This window comes from Stylophora pistillata, chromosome 5, assembly GCF_964205215.1.
Source record: "Stylophora pistillata chromosome 5, jaStyPist1.2, whole genome shotgun sequence".
Classification (NCBI taxonomy): domain Eukaryota; kingdom Metazoa; phylum Cnidaria; class Anthozoa; order Scleractinia; family Pocilloporidae; genus Stylophora; species Stylophora pistillata.
In genome coordinates, this window is record NC_142523.1 from 23,816,965 (window position 1) to 23,827,998 (window position 11,034).

Genomic DNA, 11,034 nt, shown 5'->3' on the forward strand with positions numbered 1-11,034 from the left:
AATCTAATCTTTATGAAATCACGGTATGTAGACAATGACAAGTTGTACAACAACTTAGAAGTGTGATAGCTTTCACTCGCGCAGTCTTTTTGATACGCGAGTCGAGTGAATCATGAGCTATTTTAAACCTGTTCAGTGCCGCCAAATCGATCCCGGGACTGAAAACGAAACGTTTTGGTTTTTTCGGAGGCAAATAATTTTTTTAAGAAAAAAACTGCACAGCAATTGTCTACTTTGTAAAGGCTACTTGTATGCAAAACAACGGCGAATTTAATTTTTTTTTAACTTTGCCATGCAACGTTTGATTTTTGCACGGATTTGCTCTTAAGTTTTGGAAACAAAACGACGTGAGGGCAGTAAGGCTGGACGGCTTTTTCCGGACTGGCTCACGTCCCACCGTATGGCCCTGCACACGTCAGCCTTTATTATGGTTTTCTATGGAATTGCTCAAGCGGATTCGGACTGGCCATATGCTAAAATGCGATATGCAAAGCAAGAAGCGTGTAAGAAAAAAAAAACTACGTATGATGCACGATCCTCGCAGTAGAGAGCGCTATTTATGCAATAGCGAAAATCAGACCTGAAAAAAATCAGGCCTGTACGGGATTCGAACCACTGACCTCTGCGATACTAGTGCAGCGCTCTACCAATTGAGCTAACAAGTTCACAATACCGCAATACCGCAGTTCACAATACCGCAGTTCACAATACCGCAGTTCACAATACCGCAGTTCAAAATATATGAATTTCATATATACATTGTATCTGATTTATCATCACGGTTTATTACGAATCAACTTAACGGCCTGCTCCCAGTTGGCTTGTTAGCTCAATTGGTAGAGCGCTGCACTAATATCGCAGAGGTCAGTGGTTCGAATCCCGTATAGGCCTGATTTTTTTCAGGTCTGATTTTCGCTATTGCATAAATAGCGCTCTCTACTGCGAGGATCGTGTATCATACGTATTTAGTACCGCAGTTCAAAATATATGAACTTCATATATACATTGTATCTGATTTATCATCACGGGTTTATTACGAATCAACTTAACGGCCTGCTCCCAGTTGGCTTGTTAGCTCAATTGGTAGAGCCCTGCACTAGTATCGCAGAGGTCAGTGGTTCGAATCCACACAGGCCTGATTTTTTTCAGGTCTGATTTTCGTTATTGCATAAATAGCGCTCTCTACTGCGAGGATCGTGCATCGCACGTATTTAATACCGCAGTTCAAAATATATGAACTTCATATATACATTGTACCAAAAAAAAAACTTGTAATAACATTCTTGACGCTTGATCACAGGCTGCTGCTCCTTTCTTGCGTTGCGTGACATTCCAAATAAATATCTCATGACATGCTGATGCCCTCTTTCTCAGTAGCAGCCCAAACAAGGCGTATACCTTGACGTTAGGTAATGAAGATCTGTCTGTGTATTGTTCCATGAATGGGGAAGAGCTTGGAGCATGCGGTGGTGGGGGATAGAAGCTGGTCATGAAGATCGATAGCCAAGGGGTAATGCAAACATTTCATGGTTGCATAGCGCCACTGATTAAGTGAATAGGGTGGTCATTCTTTATCGCCTGGAGGGAGGGGGGTCGAATGATTTTGGTTCTGTCCAAATTAACCTGATTTCTCACCCCCTTTCTCCTCTCCCCCCCCCCCCCCCCACCTCCAAGGCTCTGTAATACTCCAGTGATCCTCCCCACTGGTGGTCAGCTGTCTTTAGTCCTCCTTTTCTACTATGTTATATTCTGATTCCCTCTCCGTTCCCCCTGAAAACTATTTGACTCCCGCCCCCCACTAAGTTGCAAATTTCCTGATCTCGCAGGACACCTTCCATTACAATTCAAACACATGGTCTCCTGAGTCATCAATCTCTCCCGAAAATGGAAATACCGGACTGGGCCATTTCGAGACCCTGTTACCAACCTACTGGAGCACGTCCTTTAACAAGATCTGTCTCGGCATGAATGTCGATGGAGAAAGCAGTTTCTTGCCAATGGATCAGAAAGCACTCTCACCGAATGCTCTCATTGCTGATGGTCAATACCGTGCTACCTCGCTGGGTCGTGATGAATGGAAGAAGCTGATCGGTCCCGCTGCCTCCTTGCAGGAACACCGCAACCATGAAGAGTTCAATTCGTTTGTGGAAGGTGACTATAGGAAGGTACGAATTGGAATTCTGGGTAACGAACAAGGTGATTGTAGTAGCCCTGATTCCATGATCGGATTTGGAGGATCGTCGTTCGAAAACACGTGTGGAAATACAGCTCTGGGATGGTGACAACGGAGACAAAGATATCAAGGCCCTCGGATACATATTTGTTCAGTAAATAGTAAAGACATTGAACTGCTCTGTTCAAGGGATATACTGCCTGCAACATGAAGCAATGATGATGCTTTAATTTTACTAATGGGGATTTAGAATGTAGGGTTTCGCTTTTGCTGTTAGATGAAGGTATGTGCAATAAAATTGGGCCAATGAATCAAAATTACGTCTCTCTTTGCTAGGTAGGCACTCAAAGGAAATCAGTCTCTCTATGTGGGTTTATCACTCTTACTTACGGCTTCCGCAAGCGGCCAGTAAATTACTTCTCCTTATTTTCTAAACACACTGTTTGGCGGATAAGAAAATGAAATAACATCAAGCGTTTAAGAGAGGGCCAGGTGCGAATGCTAAAAGTACACGAAATAAAATGCAAGCATTGCTGAGGGAGGGGGAGTTTGAAGAATTTTTTTAAGGAGAAGGAGGGGTCACATGGTTTTCTGGTGAACGGGGCGGGGATCTTTCTTCATGAACAGACTATACAGAGCGGTAAATAGAGAATAGCCCCTCTCACCTTTTTTCCTCTCTTTAACCCTCTTACCTGTTTTAATAATAATAATAATAATAATAATAATAATAATAATAATAATAATAATAAGATTTATACCGCGCCAGAGTCCTCCTGTTCAAAGGCGCCTACAGAAACTTTAACATTAACACTTAAGACAGCTAATATTAATTATAAAAGGCTTTTCTAAAAAGAACAGTTTTTAATCTAATTTTAAAAACAGACACAGACTGAGCATTTCTAATTTTACATGGCAAAGCATTCCATAATGATGGTGCTGCTACAGAGAAGGATCTTGCGCCATATGTTTTCAAGCTATAGGGTGTAAGATGTAAGCAAATCACAAATGTACGACGGTGCCAAGTTCTGCTCATGGATACATACAGCAGAGTTGAAAGCAACGGCAATGATAATAGCAACAATAATGCCATCTATTCTTGAGGTCAAGCTGACTAGACGAGTGAGGTCAGATACTACGTGCTCAGGAGGATCCATGAGCAGAAGATTGGAAATAGATTTTTTTCTTTTGAGTTTTCATTTCATGTTTGAAAAACAGTAAAAAGATCTCATTATTAATTCTCCTTACTGTCTACTATACAATTCTTATGATGCTCATCAAGAGATGCATTTAAGTCTTCGCATGCGCGAGTGGAATTAGTTTGGCGCGTTGGGCGCCAGTCTAATGTTTTTAACGCGCTTCTGTGGGTTTTCAACTGGATTATCTCATGAGCTAAGAATACCCTGCAGAATACCCTGCCACTCGAAGCTGTACCTCTTAAAATAGTGGCTACGTGGCCACAAGGCTTATGAGGTACACGGGTGAGGATATAAATTCTGCACAAGGCTACATACCTACGTGGCTACGGAGCAACATAGCTACGTGGCTACGGAGCTACATAGCTTTGTGGCTACGTGGCTACGGAGCTACATGGCTACGGAGCTACATAGCTACGGAGATACAAGGCTACGTAGCTACGTGGCTACGGAGATACAAGGGTACGGAGCTACGTAGCTAAGTGGCTACGTAGTTACGGGGTACGTAACCTAACCTTCACCCTAATGATAACCCTAACCTTAACCCTAAGCATAACCTTTTTAGGCACATAGCTGCGTAGATGCGTAGCTCCGTAGCCGCGTAGCCACAGATTCTAGATGTGTTTTGGAGTTGTATTCATTATGAAATGATCATGAATGTAACTGTTTAACAATGTATTGAAAACCATTAATTTATAAAAATATTGAAACTATCAAATAACAAAATGCTAATCCGCATCAAATCCTCTTTTACACAAATAATGTGTTCCATGCAATATTAATTGTTCTATTAAATGTGAAAGTGTTACATATATAAACATCTGGGAGCATTTCTTGTGGAATAAAGTCTGCATCAGTCAATGCACGCTTGATAGCAATAGATATACATTTGCTGGCATTCTGATTGTACTTAGATCTGTAGTCGTTTTGGCTGCATAAATCTGAAGGCCAGTTTACATTCTCCTGTTTTTCCTTGATGAACACTTGAAATGGATGTGGTGCAAATCGTACTTGGACGGTTCGAAACTTTCCGAGGCCTGATTGCTCAAGGGCATTTACTGCTTCAGTGAACTCTGAGTTTGAGTTTAAATTTAAATTTATTATTTATTATTCATTATTTATTATTATTTATTATTTAGTATTTATTATTAATAATACACACAGGGTAAGGTTAAGACAATTACTTGTTTGCTCTCCAGTCGTTTATGCTGTGTTGGAAAATGTAGGCTGTTGTTATGTGTGGGAATAGTTTTTGCTTTTTCTTTCTAAGAATACTATTAATGAAGGTGTTTATGGTTTAATTGTGGAAGCTGCGTTCTGGAAAACTTAGAGAGATTTGAAAGGTATTGTTTGTAGTTTGGTGTAAGGAGCGGCAGGAATAAAGATTTTGAACACTTAAAAAGAGGTGGGAAAATTGAAGAAATTAGCGTTTCTATAGTGTCTTTGTTTGAATTGTTTTAATGAAGCTCATTGAGGGGTAATAATACACGCAAGGTAAGGTTAAGATAATTAGTTGTTTGCTCTCCAGTCGCTTATGCTGTGTTGGAAAATGTATACTGTTGTATGTCGTAAGACATTTGGAGTGCAAACTGGTTGTTCGAAAGCTCATTTAAAAGATCAAAGCACTCAGTGCGGCAGTACTCAAGCAAGTTATCAAAGAAAATAGAAGAAAGAGAACTTCACATCGTATGAAAATCTGCTAAGAAATTGCCTGTGGGACAGAGAGTTTACGCTGTCATGGCTAAAGGAAGAAGGGCTGATTGCGTCGAGTAGAATTTGTACCATGTGTGGATCAGAAATGAATTGGGTTCAGCGGGGAGATAGATCCGATGGCTACATCTGGGAATGTAGAAGGCAAATGAATAGTAAGCGGCATAGATGTGAGAGGAGCATTAGAGAGGGAAGTTGGTTTGAAAATTCGAACTTGACAATTGAAGAGGTTTTAAAATTTACGTACTGGTGGTGCCAGGACTTAGAGCAGTGGCAAATTAAGCAGCAGCTTGGACTTGGCTCGCACACAGCAGTTGACTGGGACATGTTTTGCCACGAAGTATGTGAGGTGGCGTTGTTCGATAGAAGGGAGAAAATTGGTGGTCCAGGGAAGGTGGTACAGATTGATGAAAGCAAAATTGGAAAGAGAAAATACCATCGTGGCCATGTAGTGGAGGGTTAGTGGGATTTTGGTGGCATCGAGGAAGATTCCCGCAAATGTTTTATTGCAACCATAGAGGACAGGAAAGAGGAAAATTTGCTCAATGTAATGAAAGAATGGATTGAACCAGGAACAACAATTGTGTCTGATACATCCATAAGAAAGAAAAGCACTTCGTGGAGTTCGTTAACGAGGAGGGTTTCCATACCAAGAAGATAGAAGGCCATTGGCGGCAAATGAAAGCGAAGCTTCCGACGCACGGCCGTAAAAAAGAACACTATTCATTGTACCTAGCTGAGTTCAAATGGCGATACATCAACAGAGGAGAAGATTTGTGGAAGGTGTTTTTAAATGACATTAAAAAAATTTGAATGACATTAGATTTTGTTAGACATTTAAGAGTAAATATTAGCGAGAAAAACACACAACGTTTCGATGACTCCATGTCATCATTCTCAAGTGAGAAGAGAATAAAATTGAATAGTTAATTTATACCGTACGAAGGTGACAAACGTAAAAAGTTAAAATTTTTTTTTTTAAAAATTCAAATATTAAATAATTGCGCGTGTTGAGTTCATAAATGTAAACTATTAAATAAATAGTTTCGCGCGTATGGAATCCGATTGTTTGTTCAAAGAGGGCTTCATCTTCTTTATGAAAAGCATTTCATGAACTAACCAGTCCAGTTTCCCGGTGAACTTTTTAAGTACGATGAAATGCTAACCATCCGGAACGATATGCAACCTGTGGTAATTTGCATATGGGTCTCAGTGATCACGATCTTATCTATGCAGTGCGAAAGAATAAATTACCAAGGGCTAAGGCACGTGAAATTGAATACAGAAGTATGCGACAATTTGATATTAATAGAAAAATTTTTAAATGACCTAAAAACTGTTCCCTGGAGTTCTGCTTACATTTATGACGACGTTGATGATCTATGGCACCATTGGGCTCAATTGTACACTGAAGTGTTGGACAAACACGCACCAATAAAGAAAAAACGGGTCAGAGGTGATCAGTTGCCATGGATAACTCCATTAATTCAACTGGAAATCTCGCGTCGTAATCGACTGTTTAAGAAACATGCAAAGAGCCCAACAACAACCTCTTGGGAGGAATTCAAGAAACAGAGAAACAAGGTCACATCCCTGAAACGAAAAGGGTTCAAGGCGTTCTGCATGGAGGCATCGTCAAACACTAAACATCATGGTGAGTGTTGGAATAAGTTGAGACTTTTGTTGCCAAGCAAAGAAAAGAAGCAATCAAAGATAATTCTGATTGAGAATGAGCGTGTAATTACTGATTCATTAATGGTGGCTGAAATGTTCAACAACTACTTTTGCGAGGTGTCCAGGAGTGATGGTGACAGTAAGGAAATGGTTGCGTTTGTTGATCATCCTAGTGTTAAAGTCATTGCTGAGAAAACTTGTGATGATGTTTTTGACCTCGTCCCAGTTGATGTGGGCTGCATAAGGAACATTTTGGATACTCTTGACCTTCGCAAGGCTGTTGGTTGCGATAAAATATCTCAGAGGCTACTTCGTTTATCCTCACCTGTTATTGCCGAGCCGGTTACCCGTTTAATCAATTATTTTATTACCAATCGTCAATGGCCAATAGTTTGGAAAAGCAGTGACGTTGTTCCTGTTTTCAAGAAGGAAAGTATGACGGATAAGACCTGCTATCGTCCAGTTTCTGTTCTGACTTCCTTATCGAAATTATATGAGAAGGTATTGTTCGATCAAATCTATGAAGCCTTTTATTGGCGACTCTCACCGAATCTGTCTGGCTTTCTCAAGGGCCACTCGTGTTGTACGGCCATATTGAAATTGACTGAGGATTGGAGAGCCTGTCTTGACAGAAGAGAAGCTGTTGCAGCGGTGGCTATCGACTATAGTAAAGCTTTTGACTCTGTTTGTCACCCGCTTCTCGTAGCTAAATTAAAGGCATATGGTTTTACGCATGATGCGCTGGAAATTATGACCGCTTACCTTACTGGACGGAGACAGAGAGTCAAACTTGATGGTGTATATTCTTCGTGGAGAACCGTTAAAACTGGTGTACCACAGGGGTCCCTGTTGGGTCCACTCTTATTTAATTTGTATGTTAATGATCTTAATTATTTTATTACTAATACGTCCTTGAGGCTATACGCTGACGACACTATTCATTACGCCTCTGATGTCTCACCAACAGTCTCGCAGTATATAATTAACTCTGATCTGAGCGTTCTATCGAGATGGTTCTCAATGAATTTTTTACAGATTAATGCCGCCAAAACGCAAGCTATCGCTATTGGCCCGTATTCATACCAGTATGATTTCCATCTTAATGATTCTAATGTCCATACAAAGGACACACTCAAAATCCTTGGGGTAGTCCTAGATAGCAAATTAACATTTAAAGCGCACATAAAGCAACAGCTGAATAAGGGATGCGCAAAGGCTTCGGCTTTACGGAGAATACGTAAGTTTATTTCAAAGGACGTGATAGTTCGTTTATGTAAGGCCTATGTTATCCCTCATCTTGAGTACTGCAGTCCCCTTTTACTGGGAGTAGGTAACGCGGAGACTACTAAAATAGAGACAACTAACTACTTTATATTAAGAACTATATTAGGCTTCTCGAAGTCTGTGTCATACGACTTCCTCCTCAAGTTGGCCGACATTAAGTCCTTGGAGAATCGTAGGCAATTCCAATCGTTAGTTATGTTATATAAGTGCTTGTATGATAAGGGGGCTCCTTATATAAGTGATTTTTTTAATTTTAGAAATGTACCGTATAGTTTACGCGGGCTCAGTACAAGGCTAGATTTACCTCCTTTTAATCTTGAGTTTTTACATCGGTCTTTTTCATTTTTAGCTAGTAAACTTTGGAATGTGCTACCCCCTAAACTCAGAGAATCTCAAGATACTGTTTCATTCAAGCGTTCTCTTAAAGCCCACATGGCTTAGCGGTAGTGATTGTAAATATCGTTATTGTTAATATTGTAGCTTTTTGTTGATAGCTCTTGTCTATGATCTTCGATCCTGTTTTTAGTTATTTAATAGATCTACTTATTATTTGTATTCTTACAGAAATTATGTTTTATTTCTAATTGTACATACACGTACACGTTTTAACGAGAACTTCTGTACTCCCAGGTGTCAAGTGTTTAAATAGAGGATTGATTGATTGATTGATTGATTGATTGATTGATTGAAATGCTTGGTCAGGTCGCCGATGGTTTGTAGGCCGTGGTCTTTCTTTAGATGTTTGCCGATGGCCGAATTACGGTGCTCATTAATACGTTGATGTAAATGCCGGCTGATGTCCCCGACGTACTCTGCATCACACAGATCACATTTATAATTATATACAACGTATTGTTTGCTAACTATAGGAGGTTTAGGCTCACGTACTCTGAGATCTTCACAGATTTTGCGACTCTTGAACACGGGATGAAGGGTGTGATCGATTTTGTTGCTTATATCTGATAGTTTCCTTTTCACTGCGTCAGCTGACTTTTGATCTTTAAAAGGCAAAACCGCTCGGTGAACAGTATTTTCGTTGATGGATAATTGAGCTTCCACCTCAGGGTTTTCCGACCTGACTGAGGTGACACTGTGAGAGATGGTGGAATTGATGAGGTGGTCGGGATACTTGAGGTTTGTAAACATCATCTTTAGATGATCACATTCAGATTTGAAGGACTCCCATGTGGACGACAGGCGGAATGCACGATTCAACGTGGTCTTAAGTAGTGATTTCTTGTACCTTTTATCGACGTGGCTCTGGTGATAAAGCAATAGGCCTGTGTTTGTTGGTTTCCGATAAACACTAGTTTCTAGTTTACAGCCTTTCTTGAGCACTTCCATACCGACCACTTGTGACAATAGCAAACGTGTCATCCACGTACCTTCTGTAAAATTCATGGAGCTTGTTGTCTTCGATAGAACAGAGAAATGCGTTTGCCATAAGTGGGTCCAATGGAGAACCCATGGCCACACGGTCGATCTGCTCGTAAAGATTGCCATCAAATTGGAATAGTTGATTCATAGTTGCAACTTCTAGAAGTTGAACCAGTTCAGGCTTTGTAATGCTGAGGTCGTGTGTAGTATCGGCGACCTGACGAAGCATTTCAACGTACTTAAAAGTGCACCGGGAAACTGGACTGTTTAGTTCATGAAATGCTTTTCATAAAGAAAATGAAGCCCTCTTTAAACAAACAATCGGATTCCATACGCGCGAAACTATTTATTTAATAGTTTACATTTATGAACTCAACACGCGCAATTATTTATTTAAATTTTTTCAAAAAATTTTTTTAACTTTTTGCGTTTGTCACCTTCGTACGGTATAAATTAACTATTCAATTTTATACTAATCTCACTTGAGAACGATGACATGGAGTCATCGAAACGTTGTGTATTTTTCTCGCTAATATTGATTCTTAAATGTTTAAAAGAATTTACAAATTTTAATAATTAGACGAATGCGCGTCCTGAAAGTATCTAAGAATATTATCGAATCGGTTCCAGCAGTGTAAGAGCAAATATGAACACGTTGAAATTTGAGTTGTGTTAATTGTAACTATTGTAGATGATATGAGACAGTTTTTCGGTATGATGCCCCGAGTTGCAAGAACTGTTTATTTGCAGAAAGAGTTCGAAATTTAAAGAAAGCAGATTTGGAGGTACTGAAAGAAAATGCATTACATTAAAGTTTATTGGTTCAATTGAAAGCATCATGTAGTTATTGGTTCACTTAGGTGGTAATCATGTGGGTAGAGCGCTCTAAGGTCGCCAGGCCACTAAGCTGCGTAACTGTGTAGCTCCGTAGCTTAGCCCTAACCTACGTAGCTGTGTAGCTCCGTAACCGCGTAGCCACAGATTCTAGATGTGTTCCGGATTGGCAGGATATTCTGCAGTTAAGCAAAACTGATGCCGTTTTCTTCCTGTTCATGTGTCATTCGAAACGAAGGGCGTCAGCTGTACTCTGTCCTGTTTATTTCAGAAGAATGCTTTTGCCTTGCGAACTGAGTTTTGAGTCAAAGTGCACTAAGAATTTTAAACCAATTGAGTTATATTTCATTGCTGTATGTGTCTTGATCTTGAAATTCTTATTTCTTGAGACTGAGGATAGGAATTTACTGTTATGTTCTCTTCCTTGTGAGGCAATGTGAAGTGGTTCAATTCTGTCGATAGCAATTGGTACTATAGACAGAATTTTTAGCTGTGACATTTATTGTGGCAAGCTGTTATTCAAGAGTTTTTCGTTATTACCAGAAGCCTACTACTGGTATAAATTATCAATATTTCGTTCTCTGCACACAGCTGGCTTGGACTCATGATATGCTATATGGGGGTTATGTCTGCTTTATTTGTAATTGTAAAATTACCAATAAAGTTTTCAAAAGTTTTGTCCAGATTTTATTGAAAATAAATGTAAGGAGAGATCAGTTGAAATATTTTCATATTCCTTAAGAGTATTTGAGCTTCCAGGATGAGAACTAATAAAATTCCTGAGTGATT

General features: G+C 39.7%; 1 protein-coding gene and 1 pseudogene across 1 annotated transcript; both read left to right on the top strand.

Moving 5' to 3' along the window:
- Positions 1 to 1,194: 1,194 nt before the first annotated feature.
- Positions 1,195 to 2,559, top strand: LOC148730921 (putative skeletal organic matrix protein 5). The gene is made up of 2 exons (XM_088761673.1): positions 1,195 to 1,510; positions 1,827 to 2,559. Exons 1-2 carry the CDS (start codon positions 1,490 to 1,492, stop codon positions 2,280 to 2,282), a joined length of 477 nt encoding a protein of 158 aa, XP_088617799.1. The 5' UTR covers positions 1,195 to 1,489; the 3' UTR covers positions 2,283 to 2,559.
- Positions 2,560 to 4,915: 2,356 nt separating this feature from the next.
- Positions 4,916 to 5,889, top strand: LOC148730922 (uncharacterized; annotated as a pseudogene).
- The last annotated feature ends 5,145 nt before the right edge of the window (positions 5,890 to 11,034 follow it).

What these genes read in the sequence shown, in the direction of transcription:
- LOC148730921 (XM_088761673.1), top strand. Translation starts at nt 1,490, where the DNA reads ATGAAGATCGATAGCCAAGGG. An exon ending in TGAAGATCGATAGCCAAGGG is followed by an intron (nt 1,511 to 1,826) that starts GTAATGCAAACA and finishes CTGATCTCGCAG; the next exon opens with GACACCTTCCATTACAATTC.